The sequence below is a fragment of the Pelmatolapia mariae genome, linkage group LG14 (assembly GCF_036321145.2).
Source record: "Pelmatolapia mariae isolate MD_Pm_ZW linkage group LG14, Pm_UMD_F_2, whole genome shotgun sequence".
Taxonomy (NCBI): Eukaryota; Metazoa; Chordata; class Actinopteri; order Cichliformes; family Cichlidae; genus Pelmatolapia; species Pelmatolapia mariae.
This window is the reverse complement of record NC_086239.1, coordinates 24,102,170-24,116,708: the sequence shown is the minus strand read 5'-3', so window position 1 is coordinate 24,116,708 and position 14,539 is coordinate 24,102,170. Positions and strand designations below refer to the sequence as shown.

Genomic DNA, 14,539 nt, shown 5'->3' with positions numbered 1-14,539 from the left:
TTGAAAAACATCAATCTAACACCAACTCTGTCCTACAACTAAATATTAATGGGACAATTTCTAATAAGGGTACCATAGCAAAATATTGTTCAAACTTTTATTGCAAACTTTATTCTTCTAGTTATTGCCCTCAAGCCCCCTTTGCCTATAGGCAAAATTGCTCAGCTGAATGAGGAGGATAGTCAGCTTTGCGATAGCTCTATCTCTTTGATCGAGGTTGCAGATGCTATAAAACATCTAAAGATTAGCAAATCACCTGGAACTGACAGCCTTACTGCCGAGTTTTACAAACAGTTCGTTGACAGTTTAGCCCCGTTTCTTTTAGAAGTTTTTAAGGAAAGTATGGATAGAGGTGCACTCCCTCCCACTTTATGTCAAGGTTTGATCACCCTCATTCCAAAACCAGGAAAGGATCCTTTGCTCTTAGACAATTGGCGACCAATCACTTTACTGAATAACGATTATAAGATATTGGCACAAGTTCTGGCTAATAGAATAAAACCCGTATTAGATAAAATTATTGATGAGAGCCAATCAGGATTCATGCAGAATCGTCATATCTCAAACAACATAAGATTAATTTTAGACATAATAGATTACCCCGAACTTGCACAGGATGATAGTCTTATTTTTTTTTTAGATTTCTACAAGGCGTTCGACTCCTTAGAGCATGAGTTTATTTTTGGGTTTTGTCAATCCTTCTGTAATGCCGTTCGGACACTGTATTCCAATAGTAACAGCTCCATAAAGCTTGAAACTGGTACTTCCCCAAGATTCTCTCTAAAGCGTGGAGTGAGGCAGGGTTGCCCCCTATCCGTATATTTATTCCTTTTTTCTGTGCAACTCCTTAATTCACACATTAAACTCAGTTCTTTAAAAGGCCTGGTCATTGCTAACAGAGAAATACTCATAAGTCAGCGGGCAGACGATACAGCTCTCTTCCTCAGAGACGCCACTCAAGTTTCAGTGGCCATTAACAATATACAGCCATTCTCTAAAGCCTCTGGACTTTCACTCAACCTGCATAAATGTGAACTTCTACCAGTTAAAAGTTGTTTAGCAACTTCAATTCATGGAATACCTGTAAGAAACTCTGTAAGATACCTTGGAATTCAAATAATAAAAAACGAGCAATCCAGATGCTCCATAAACTTCACTCCTATTATAGATAAAACCCAAAAATCTTTAATCATTGGCTACAGCGAGACCTGTCGTTGAAGGGAAGAGTTCTGCTTTCGAAGGCTGAAGGCATCTCCCGTCTAACCTATGCTGCCCAGTCACTACATGTTGATAGTACAACTTGTAAGTCAATTAACAAATTATTATACAATTTTTTATGGAAAAATAAAACTCACTACTTGCGTAAATCAGTAGCTTTAAATTCATATGATAAAGGAGGTATAAATTTTATTGATTTCGGTACTCTTAACAACACCTTTAAAATAAACTGGATTAAAAATCATTTTAAAAATCCCACTTCTATCTGGAACTTTATCTCACATCATGTGTTCTCTAATTTAGGCGGCCTTAACTTCCTACTGCTCTGCAATTATAGTATTCCAAAAGTACCACTGAAACTTTCTCACTTTCATCAACAAATTCTTTTGGCATGGGCACTGATTTACAAACACAATTTCTCTCCACAAAATTGTTTTATTTGGAATAACTGCAATATTATTTATAAAAATAAAACTCTTTTTTAAAATAACTGGTTTAATAATGGAATAATCTTGGTTAGTCAGTTATATAAAGAAGATGGACTCTTATATAATTACTCTGAATTCCTCAGGAGATACAATGTACCAGTAACGCCTAGAGAATTCTCAATAGTGTTCGATGCCATCCCATCTGGTCTGTCCATGTTACTCAGATGCTCCCACAGTGCTCCACTACAGGTCACTCCCCCGGATGTGTTACATTCTTCTCTTGGCAGTGTTTGCTTCTCCTCTCATAAGTCTATGAATACCAAAATAAGATCTCTCTTTCAGGATGCAATGGTCTCTGTTCCATCAGCCATATTTTATTGGGCCAATTTTGTAACAGATATTGAATGGAAAAAAGTTTGGACTTTACCACAAAGGTTTCTTTTAACGAACAAAGTTAAAGAGATTTCATTTAAATTGATTCATAAGTTTTACCCCACCAAACAATATTTGTCCAAATTTATGGCTGAAATAAATGTAAATTGTACCTTCTGTCAAGAGCAACCTGAAACAGTTACTCATTTGTTTTGGTCATGTAAATTTACATGTAAATTCTGGAAGGACTTCCACAAGTTTATTACTGACTCTGTTCTCCCTAATTTTCAACTATACTACAAGGACGTTATCTTTGGCTATTATAATTTTAAAAACAAGGACAATGATGCTTTCTTCTTTATAAATTTGGTTTTATTTTTGGCAAAATTTCACATACACAAAAGCAAAGTCCCCGGCAGAAAACATGAACTTCTTCTATTAAAAATGGAACTTGCACAATATATAAGGACAATCTCCTCATCAAAAAACACTAAGGCTCTCAAGACTGTTAACATCTGTAACCATTTGAAACTGCTAACTTGATTTTGGCTCTTGCAATTTTTATTTATTTATGTTCTCCTTAATTAATTAATTAATTAATTAATTAATTCATTTATTTATTTTTTATTTTGTGTACTCACTTTTATCTCATTGTCCCTGTCACTTTCATTGCTCCTCATTGTAATACTACAATGTCATCTTTTATATGATCCCTGTTTTACTTAACTGTATGTCTAAAATTGTGATAAATAAAGTTTATTTTAAAAAAAAAAGAGAAAAAAAAGAGGATACAGTTCCTGAATTTGGACACAGCTGCGATACCGGACACTGCGTCTTCTTCTTAGGGGTTTAACGGCAGCTGGTATCTTTGTACATGCAGTGCTGCCATCTTCTGTTTCAGTCCGTTATTACACTCTTAAATCCTACTACTTATTCCTGCGTCTGTTGGCATCTTACAAAGCTTCAAACGACGCGTCGACTATTAAATTAGTCGTCGACGATTTTATTAGTCGACGTAATCATGACTAGTCGACTAATTGTGGCAGCCCTAGTATAGACTCACTGATAAGTTTTAATGTAATTAATTAATTGTTTGGTTTTTTTGTATGTTTGGCTTCAGATTTTCCACTCACTTATTTTACTCAGGACCAGCTGGAGAAAAAGGCCATGCAGGACGAGCTGGTTTACCTGGGCCACCTGGCATCAGTGGGCTATGGGCTTCATCTGTGGGCTTAAAGGGAGAAAATGATACGCACTTTAAAATTACTTTATAAAAGATGAATATTGTATTATGCTATTTACTCACTGGCCACTTTATTATTGAGATATGCAAAAATGGTCAAGACAACCTGCTGAACTTCAAGCCGAGGATCAGAACGGGAAAAAAAGGATTAAGTGAATTTAAGCATGGCATGATTATTAGTGCGAAATAACCACTTGTAACAACCAAGGTATGCAGAAGAGTTTCTCTGAATTCACAGCACATCAAACCTCGAAGTAGATGGTCTACAGCAGCAGAAGACCGTACTGGTAATCTGGGTTGGATCTCCTTTTGTCTTCAGAACTGTCTTTATTATTCATGTCATAGATTCAGCAAGGTGCTGGAAATATTTCACAGAGATTCTGGTCCATGTTGACAGGACAGCATAACACAGTTGCTGCAGATTTCATGAAAAGTACTTAATGTCAGGTTCTAGAAACCAGTTTGGGATGATTTGAGTTTTGTGACATGATTTGTAATCCTGCTGAAAGCAGCCAGGAAAAATGGGCACACTCTGATCATAAAGGGATGGACGCGGTCAGCAATAATACTCAGGTAGGTTGCGGTGTTTAAACATTGTTCATTTGGTACTAAGGAGACTGACTGTGCCAAATATCCCCCACACCATCACACCAACCTGAACCGTTGATACAAGGCAAGACGGAGTCGTGCTCGTGACTCATCAGACCATGCAACATTTTTCTAACTTTCTGTTGTCCAATTTTGGAAATCCTTTTGAAATTGTAGTTTCCTGTTTTTAGCTGCCAGTAGTGGCAGTTGTGTAGTCTCTTGCTTAAAGGTTTGATGTGTTCGAAGATGCTGTTGTGCATACCTTTTTTGTAAGGAGTATAGTGGCTATATTAATTTCTTAGAGTTCTCTTTCTCTTCTTTCTCTTACATATATATATATATATATATATATATATATATATATATATATATATATATATATATATATGTGTATATATATATGTGTATATATATATATGTATATATATATATATATATATATATATATATATATATATATATATATATATATATATATACCTATACCACGCCGCAGAAGGACAAGTGACAGTTTTGTCGCATAGGTTCTTTAGCAACAATGACAGTGAAACCTAGGGATGGACCGATCTGATATAGAGTATCGATATCAGTCCCATCCTGACCTAAATTACTGGATCGGATCACCAAAGAAGGTGTTGTGCCAAGGTAGGTATTCCCAACAAAATTTGTCCCCCTCTGCCCACAACAGAATGAACAGTAGTGGGATGAGCACACATCCTTGAGGGCTCCAGTGCTCAGTGTGGTGGTGTTGGAGATGCTGTTACTGATCTGGACTGTCTGAGGTCTCTCCGTCAGAAAGTCCAGGATCCAGTTGCAGAGGGAGGTGTTCAGGCCCAGCAGGCTTAGTTTTCCAATCAGGTGCTGAAGAATGATTGTGCTGAATGCTGAACTGAAGTCTATGAACAGCGTTTGTACATATGTGTCTATCAGGTGTGGATGGAGACGCTCAGAGACTGGAATGGAGCGTATGGCAGCAGTGAGGACGACAGCATCTTCTCTGGATTTCTGCTTTACTCAGACAAGCCGTGATAAACACTTTGTGCTTACTATCAAAGTCTGAATACTGGTGGTGCTAGTGTACATGCTGCTCTGCATGTCTTCTATTATTGCCTAGCCTCTTCTTAAGAAGGGATAGTACTCGCCACACATTAATGCTGCTGCAGAGTAGCGCTCCAAAGTTTTGATCGACACCACCCTAATTAAATATAATGGTTAAATACAGTCCAATTTAAAAAAAAAGAAAAAAAAAAGACACTCAGTGAGTAAAGCATCCCAAGAAATACCACTGAGTTAATTATCGGAAGATGGCATTCACAAGTAGTAAATAAATGAATCTCCTGTTATCCAGATAGAAGAAACGAAGTTTTTTTAAATGATGAAAGTGTAAACGTTCAATATTTAGCATAAAAAATGTATAATTTACCCAACATTTATGTACACATGCAATGCCTCCTTATGTTAAAGCATCCTAATTAAAAGTAGCAGCAGTAAGTGAGAGATCGTGCAGAAGTTTATTATTCAGCTACCAACGCAAAAGATAAAGCACAAAAATATGATCAGTGCTGTTTATCTATTTGTCAGCAAGATTACTGTGTTCCTCTACTGATTCCTTCAGTTAACCTTTAAGTCAGTGCCGTGACCCAGTGTCACCCTTGCCTCATTTGCATGAAACAAAAAAAAGCTTCTTCGTTTTGGTCCCACTTTTTTCTCACGATTTAACTGCTGCTTCCTTTTAGTTGTTTTCACCTATAATGACCTAAGCTGTGTGAATGTATATGCAAAGTGTGAGGAATACAAAGGACAAATGTGTTCAAAATAGTCATTTCCGATAGGGGCATCATTAATCCTAATGTAAATCTGGCAAAAAAAAAAAATGACTGCACCCTGGTGTCTTATTAAACCAGTGATTGTAATATATAAGAAGTCCTGCTCAAATATGGAGCTGTAAAAAGAAATTGTGTTCACAGAAAATAAAATCCAGCAGTACATAACATTTTGTAAAATGCTTTATTTGATTTTAACATGTATCTGTTAGATATTTCCAACAATTCTGGTACAGCGTTTGATGTTGTGTGGCACCCTGAGTATTTTAAATGTTTTAAAAAAGTCTCAGAATTTGATGAACTTCTTTTAATGTGCCCCCCAATCACTTTTTTTGCTTTTGTTGTGACAATAGTTGACATCATAGCACAGAGTGAAAAGCTCATTTGCTCCCACCTGATTTGATGCTAAGGCGATATTTAGTTCCGCCAGTAGGTGGCAGTGGCGGCTCACACAAATGAGTGACTGACGAAGTAATCCCTTTAACACCATCAGTAACACAGAACTGCTGTTTTGCTGCGTTTCAGGTGAACGCGGTAGACGAGCAGTATATACATTGATGTAAAATTGATACTTATTTAAAGTAACGTGACCAAATAAGGGAGTTAATTCAGGTTATCCTTGGGTAACGCTAGTAACGTGGGTGCGCTAGCTAAATGATGTTTCTCTCCTGCATTAGCCTGTAACTGTGTTGTTTCATCAGAAATATGATAGAAAACAATTAGCTGGTTTCAGTGAAAGTTATAAGAAATGTTTTGGTAAACCAGCCAGTACATCTTATGTTGTGGATGTTTACTGGTTTATTGTCTATCAGTTACTATGTTTACTAAGGGCTGATTACTAGGGCTATTACTCATAATCCCTTACCAAAAGCAACGCAGGCCAGTTATTGTAATGGAAGCTGTCAGTAACACAGAACTGATGGATCGCTGTGAACCATTGTTTTTCTTCAGTGTGTAACATCTTCTGTATCTCCAGACATGTTACCAGGTTTCTTGACTCGATTTGCCTGATCTTGAGTTATAGCTGAGTTAAAAACCTGGTCTGTAGTCAGCAAACTGGTTGGGACTGCTTGTGAAGTCTTCAGTGAAGGCCGTTGTGATGGTGTACTCTTTTCTGGAGTGAACTGGATGGGCTGGTGAGAGGAGAGGTTAGGGGAGGTTGGTAGTGAAGCAGCAGGTGGGAAGTCATCTGTGGCTGAAGCAAGGCGAAATACTGGCCTTTGGAGTCCAGGATGAAGAGGTGACATCTTCTCAAGTTCCGTTGGGTCAGAGATGAGATGGCCTCTGAGGCTGTGCAACTGTCACACACAAAGTATCACATTTTTAGCAGTCCATTAGGAGGTTTGGGGCTTATCAGTGTAGAACAAATGCTGGGGTAAATTAAATTTTAAATACCTCTTATTAGTCCAAAGTTTTTGGGTTCACTGGACTTCGAGAGGCCCAACTGAGGCACCCTGGCCTTGCAGCTGTACAGCCCTGCAGTCTGTTTCACTACATTATAGTTGTCAGATGTTGCAGGTCCCAGTCGCCTGTCATTTTTGTAGAAATAGAAGTCTATCGGAGGGGCAGGAGCAGGGGCGTTGTACTGCACATGGCAAATGAGCTTCATCCTCTTTAGCTGAGTATCATAGTTGGGGATGATCTCCAAAATTGGCTGTGACAGAACCTCTGTGACAGAAGACATTGGTTTAATTTAAGAAAAAAACACAAGTGGTAGGTAGGTCATGAGGCTAAGAATATTTATGTTCAGTTGTACTAACAGGAATAACTTAACATTGTGGGAAATATGGGCTTTCGTGCTCAGCATTAAAGGAGAAGGTCGATAGAGTTTAGCACTAGGTGTAAAGATGGAAGCACTTCTAGGCATATTATCTTGATTAGCACATCTCTCAAAGCATGTTGCCATTTCTTTAACTACACCACACCTAAGATAAGAACACACAATTCGGTGTAATCTCACCTAAGATCTGTACATGAGCGCCAGCAGAAGTGACAGAGAGTGTTTGTCTCCTCACATCCCAGGAAGCCCTGCAAGAATATACTCCTAGGTCCTCAAAGCTCAAGTTGGTCAGATAGAAATCTGGCTTGTGACCATTTTGTCTCATTACTTCAACGCCATCTTTGTACAAAATAATCTCTTCAAGTCGGGGGTTCCCTCTGACACGACATGTCACCTCCAATGTGCTCCCGACAAGTTGAGGATGTCGTGGAACTTGCAGAATCGCCCAGCCACCTACGGAAACACCACAGAGTTACCTCTGAATAACTTCCAATCTTACATTAGTTCATTAGTATTAATGTAATAACATCTAACAATAATGTGTAATGCTACAATGCAAGAAGGGGAGGTTAAGGTACTCTATAATACAGCCTGTACCCCTGATATACTGTCTAGTTATAAGGTGGGGAAACAAAGTTTGTACCCCAAAGATACCACATAAGTACAAATAACCCCCAAAACAAAACAAGTCCTTGTTGTACCAAATTGACATTTTAAGTAGAATTATAGAAGTAGACTTATATGTTAAACCCTAGAAAATCACAGTATAAGTTGCAGGCTGTATTAAGAAGTGCTGCCATCACTCACAGCATGTCTTAGATGAGCTGCACAGAAAACCTAAAGTTGAAAAGAAGCTTATAGATGTTCAATGCTCCAGTGTTAGGATTACACAGGAAGAAAGAAGCCTAATGTGCAAAGCAATTATATTTCTTTCATGCAGACAAACAGATCTTACCGTCCACCTTGAGCTCCACAGGGACACTTTGCTGGGTGCGAATCTTTCCCACCTTCGTATTTCTTGTTCCTTGGCAGTAGTATTTCCCGCTCTCTTGAACTTTGGTATTCCACAGATTTAATTCCTCCCCAGTCTGTGAGAGCTCCTCAGACCCCCTGAACCACAGGTAAGTCCAGTTAGACCTGTGCACATCAGGAATACTGCATCTCAGGCGGGCTGTCTCCCCCGAGAAGATCCTCGAATATCCTGACACTAACTCAATGTTGGCTCTGAAAGACGTCTCAGTGGGAACTGCAGAAACAAAGAAGAATACAGTTAAAGGATCTATTTTGGTAATGAGTGTAAATCCTGAGATCACTTCTAAAATAATATCTGTGCAAATTTAAAGTATATTTGTAAAGAATATTTGGCTCATACCATGAGACACTACAATCTGTGAGAGTGCTGAAAAAACTGAAAGAGAAAATAATCAAGTTTAAATGACAGTTACATCAGGTCAGTATGTAAAAGTGCATTTTCATTAAATGAGCTGAAGAAAACTCACCAAAGAGAGAGATGAGCTTGTCCATTCTGGAGACTCTTCAAGAAACAGAAGCGATCGAGTATTTATTCATTTCCACTAAAAAGAGAAGTGAAAATGCTTGTTCCCCCCCTTGGGGTGCGCCACATGAGGACATCCTTCTTACCAAAAAGATTTCTACCCTAGGCTAAAATTAATTTCATGGTAAACCACATCATGTGGCAAATTGTCTTTTATGCTGTGAAGGCATTTTTTTGACATGGTCACATCACGGGAAGAATAATTATAAATAAATGGGAAGTGACCATTTTTAACACAGGAAACATTTCTATCCTGATAGCAGGGATCTCTTCCTTCATCAAGAGACCACAAGGAGTCACTGAATCGCTTGATGAGAATGAAAACCATGTGGATCGTGTTTTATTTCCCCCACAGTCACCTGTTATCTGACCCCCCTGTGGGAGGTTTTGGACTGATGTGTTGCACAGTCCTCCCCAACAACACTATTTTTCTTCATCTGTTTAACGTGGAAACTTGATATTTTCTAGAATTAGCAAACACAGTTGTTCTGTTTATTTGTTATTGTAAAATATAGGTGTTTGTTTTATATGTTTCTATAATAGATTCATGTTTCATTTAGTTCATATATTTGGGTTAAAAATGGATTGGATAAAACAATTAAAGGGTAGCTAGCATTGATTAAAAACGTGTCTAAAATATGTGATTACAAAAGAAGGGTTTGTTAAAAGTGTTATAAAGTGTAAAGTGCTGTAACGTTTGTTTGAGGTAGAGTTTGTGATGGTCACGTGACCAGAGTTTAGCTGAGAGCACATCCATGGCATTGTGGGTCAGAACTAGCATGGATACAGAGCTACAGCCACAACAGTAATGTTATTCTGCATGTGGTCTAAGAAGCGCACATGGTAATGGTTTTCATGTACAGTGTATATACAGTATATTGTATATATGATGTTGTATACAATATATACAACTTCTTATTGGCGATAAGAAGAATTTTCAGTAATATCCGTTATATTGCATTTTTCCTGTTTCGCTAGCTCAAGACTGTTTATTGACACTAACATGAGAGACTTTGATAGGTTCAGAGATATTTACGTTGTAAACTTTGTGTTTTCTTTAGTTTTCACGGTGTCTGAAGAAAATGAGAGAGAGAGAAATAATCTTCCGAAGACGTCAATATGATGCGTCGCCATTGTTTGTTGGACCCCTGTAGTTACAGTTAAATCAAGCTAATTGAAATAATACACATTATTCAGGAATAGTTCTCCAGGCTTCTGGAAGGACACTGAAAGCTCTTCTTTGGATTCAGTAATGTTGAAGTTCAGGCTGTGGGGAGGCCAATCCATGACTGATAGTGTCCCATTGTGTGTGTGTTGTTTAAATCCAGGTATGCTTTCATTGAACTGGCAGTGTGAATATATTCAGCTGCTGCCAATCAGTCATTTTTCAGATAGTGGCCATGACAGAGCCTCCACTGTGTTTTTCAGATGGATGTAGACACTTACTCTTCGGCAGAAGAGCATCTGTGACCACATCAAACCTCGAAGCAGATGGTCTATGGCAGCAGAAGACCACACCAGGTACCACTTAGTTAAAAACAGGAGACCGAGGCTGCAGTTCACATGGGTTTAACTTAGATTGAGCCTAAAGCAGTTTATCTACATTATTAATAAGATATAAATAAATAGAATGACACTCCCATGTTTTTATACAATTCACTGCCAAAAATACCACAACCTCATTGCACATGTTTAAAATAAGCTTTTGTTGAGCTGTACTCACAAACTATAAAATATTATTTGTTGCATTATTCTTTCTAGCCCATTTGAAAAGGGAGTTTTTCACTGGAAGGGTGTGTTTTCTTGTTCTCTTTTTCTTTTCTCTGATTTTTCCTTGAGCCAAGAGGTCTTGAGCAATAGTTCTTGAGGCTCTCAAGGCTCTAGGTATCTTTCTTTCTAGATATATTTAGGCATTTTGTTACTAGCAGCCTGTCACAGAAACATATTTTGTGGTTCAATCAGTGAAAATATTGGAAAAATACCAAAGATAAAACAGTTTGAAAGCCACTAAATACTAGTTTTGCACCAAAAAGATTATTTAAACCTCAGCAGGGTATGGAGTGTGTCCTTACAAATTTAAGGAAATTGGACAAGTGGAGGGCAAAAGAAGAAGTGAGAGGCCTAAAACGCTATCAACAGCAGATCACCAGCCACGTCATGAAAAACACATCCTTAAGATATGCTGCCAAGAAGCCACCCTTAACGTATCCCCCCCTTTCCCAGATATCATACAGAACAGTAGACACAGCTAAAATTCTGGGTTAATTCCACTTCATTCCTGACTTGCAAAATCTTGACCATCACAGTCATGTGAAACATAAAAGGAACCACAACAGTCCATCTGACTTTTCTGTTTTTATTAATCACACACCCATAGATGCAAATATACCAATACTGCCCCAATAAGTTACATTTAAATAAAAGACAGTATTCTGTTCATTTCTCCCATTTCACACAATAACAAACCTATAAGGTAACAAAGACGCGGTTTAAAATGTTTTGAAATACCTGATAAATGGCTTCTGCATACATTCGAGCAGCATTCAAGGTTTTTTTTAATCTACTGTAAATATTACAGGATTATCATCTCCAACTTCATCCAGAGGGAGGATTAACCAACACTGTATAGAAAAATTAAATCACTTCTGTACATCCAGCTTATGACTGGAATGAGGTCAGCCATGAAAAAAAGTATTTCTACAGGTGTAACTGGAGGATTTGTCGACATTAATGGAAAATGCAACGCACACACAGCACAGATCACAAACAACCACTGGGAGTTCCCCACTACCTCGCTAACCCCACCCTGCCCATTACTTTGTTAGATACAACTTGGGAATTAAGGGCCAACAAAGCCCGGAGACATACACTTAAAATAAATCCTCATCTGATAGTTTGAGAGTTATTATACATGTTTAAATATTGTCCGTTTTATCCTCTCTGTACATAAAAGGGCAAAGAAGAGCTGAGGTACTGAAGATGCCACTGTGGGTAACAAGCAGATGTGTTTCAGAAAAACTTTGAATGGAGCCGCTCTGTTTCCACTGCACAGCTGGATTGAGGATATCAGCAAGTCTAAAACTTTAACAGGAGCAGACTGTAACAGTGACAGACCCCTGACTGAGTGTTGCTGGCCTCCAGGAATCTACCTTGTGCTGCCTGTGGTTCAAAACAATCTGAAATTTTAGTAAATACTCTTATTTGCTTTCTGGTGGAGAGTCAGGAGCATTCAGACGGACAAGTGACGGTTTTTATGCATCGGTTCTTTAGAAACAATGACAGTAAAACCTAGGGATGGACCGAGCCGATATACAGTATTGATATCGGTCCGACCCTGACCTAAATTACTAGATCGGATATCGGGGAGAAAAAAAAAGTAATCCGATCCATTAAATATCACAAAAGCACCTCAAAAAACCTGAGACATGGAGTAACCCATGTAGTGACCTTAGCATGTCGGAGCATTATGCGTCATCTGATAAAGCGGCTGTTGAGTGCGAGACCTGTCAGCGGTCTGGAGTTCACACTGAAAGCATTTGGAGCCTCGCCACATGCTGCCAAAGAAGGTGTTGTGCCAAGGTAGCTATCCCAGACAAAATTTTATCCCCCTCTGCCCACAACAGAGTGAACAGCAGTGGGCTGAGCACACATCCCTGAGGGGCTCCAGTGCTCAGTGTGGTGGTGTTGGAGGTGGTGTTACTGATCCGGACTGTCTGAGGTCTCTCCGTCAGAAAGTCCAGGATCCAGTTGCAGAGGGAGGTGTTCAGGCCCAGCAGGCTTAGTTTTCCAATCAGGTGCTGAAGAATGATTGTGCTGAATGCTGAACTGAAGTCTATGAACAGCATTTGTACATATGTGTCTATCAGGTGTGGATGGAGACGCTCAGAGACTGGAATGGAGCGTATGGCAGCAGTGAGGACGACAGCATCTTCTCTGGATTTCTGCTTTACTCAGACAAGCCGTGATACACACTTTGTGCTTACTATCACAAAGTCTGAATACTGGTGGTGCTTTTTTTTTTAAAAAGACACTCAGTGAGTAAAGCATCCCAAGAAATACCACTGAGTTAATTATCGGAAGATGGCATTCACAAGTAGTAAATAAATGAATCTCCTGTTATCCAGATAGAAGAAACGAAGTTTTTTTTAAATGATGAAAGTGTAAACGTTCAATATTTAGCATAAAAAATGTATAATTTACCCAACATTTATGTACACATGCAATGCCTCCTTATGTTAAAGCATCCTAATTAAAAGTAGCAGCAGTAAGTGAGAGATCGTGCAGAAGTTTATTATTCAGCTACCAACGCGAAAGATAAAGCACAAAAATATGATCAGTGCTGTTTATCTATTTGTCAGCAAGATTACTGTGTTCCTCTACTGATTCCTTCAGTTAACCTTTAAGTCAGTGCCGTGACCCAGTGTCACCCTTGCCTCATTTGCATGAAACAAAAAAAAGCTTCTTCGTTTTGGTCCCACTTTTTTCTCACGATTTAACTGCTGCTTCCTTTTAGTTGTTTTCACCTATAATGACCTAAGCTGTGTAAATGTATATGCAAAGTGTGAGGAATAGAAAGGACAAATGTGTTCAAAATAGTCACCACTGATAGCTGCATCATTAATCTTAATGTAAATCTGTCAAAAAAAAAATGACTGCACCCCTGTGTCTTATTAAACTAGTGATTGTAATATATAAAAAGTGTTGCTCAAAAATGGAGCAGTGTAAAAAGAAATTGTGTTCACAGAAAATAAATCCAGCAGTACATATCATTTTGTGAAATGCTTTATTTGATTTTAACGTGTATGTGTTAGATATTTCCAACAATTCTGGTACAGCGTTTGATGTTTGTTAACTGGAGATAATTCAAAAAGATGAAAATTGCACAGTTCAATACAGAAGTGTGACAATGACCCAGCGTGATTAGTAGAGAGGCTGTCATAGAGAGGCTGTGTAGCACCCTGAGTATTTTAAATGTTAAAAAAAAGTCTCAGAATTTGATGAACTTCTTTTAATGTGCCCCCCCCAATCACTTTTTTTGCTTTTGTTGTGACAATAGTTGACATCATAACACAGTGTGAAAAGCTCATTTGCTCCCACCTGATTTGATGCTAAGGCCATATTTAGTTGTATGTCTGTGAAGGTTCTCAGTCATCCAGGTCATCGTAGTCAAAGGAGCTTGCAAAGAAAAGCGTCTGGACTTCTTTAAGTTGCTTGAAGACGTTTCACCTCTCATCCGAGAAGCTTCTTCAGTTCAGCCATATTTAGTTCCGCCAGTAGGTGGCAGTGGCGGCTCACACAAATGAGTAATTGACAAAGTAATCCCTTATAAAAAGTAGTAACACCATCAGTAACACAGAACTGCTGTTTTGCTGCGTTTCAGGTGAACGCGGTAGACGAGCAGTATATACATTGATGTAAAATTGATACTTATTTAAAGTAACGTGACCAAATAAGGGAGTTAATTCAGGTTATCCTTGGGTAACGCTAGTAACGTGGGTGCGCTAGCTAAATGATGTTTCTCTCCTGCATTAG

At 38.5% G+C, this 14,539-nt stretch overlaps 1 protein-coding gene across 1 annotated transcript; it reads right to left on the bottom strand.

Annotated features, from left to right (window-relative positions):
* Positions 1-6,501: 6,501 nt before the first annotated feature.
* LOC134640583 (low affinity immunoglobulin gamma Fc region receptor III-A-like) lies at positions 6,502-8,976 on the bottom strand. The gene is made up of 6 exons (XM_063492494.1): positions 8,952-8,976; positions 8,825-8,860; positions 8,408-8,698; positions 7,633-7,905; positions 7,068-7,340; positions 6,502-6,970 (listed from the first exon to the last, which is right to left on the bottom strand). Exons 1-6 carry the CDS (start codon positions 8,974-8,976, stop codon positions 6,939-6,941), a joined length of 930 nt encoding a protein of 309 aa, XP_063348564.1. The 3' UTR covers positions 6,502-6,938.
* Between the last annotated feature and the right edge of the window lie 5,563 nt (positions 8,977-14,539).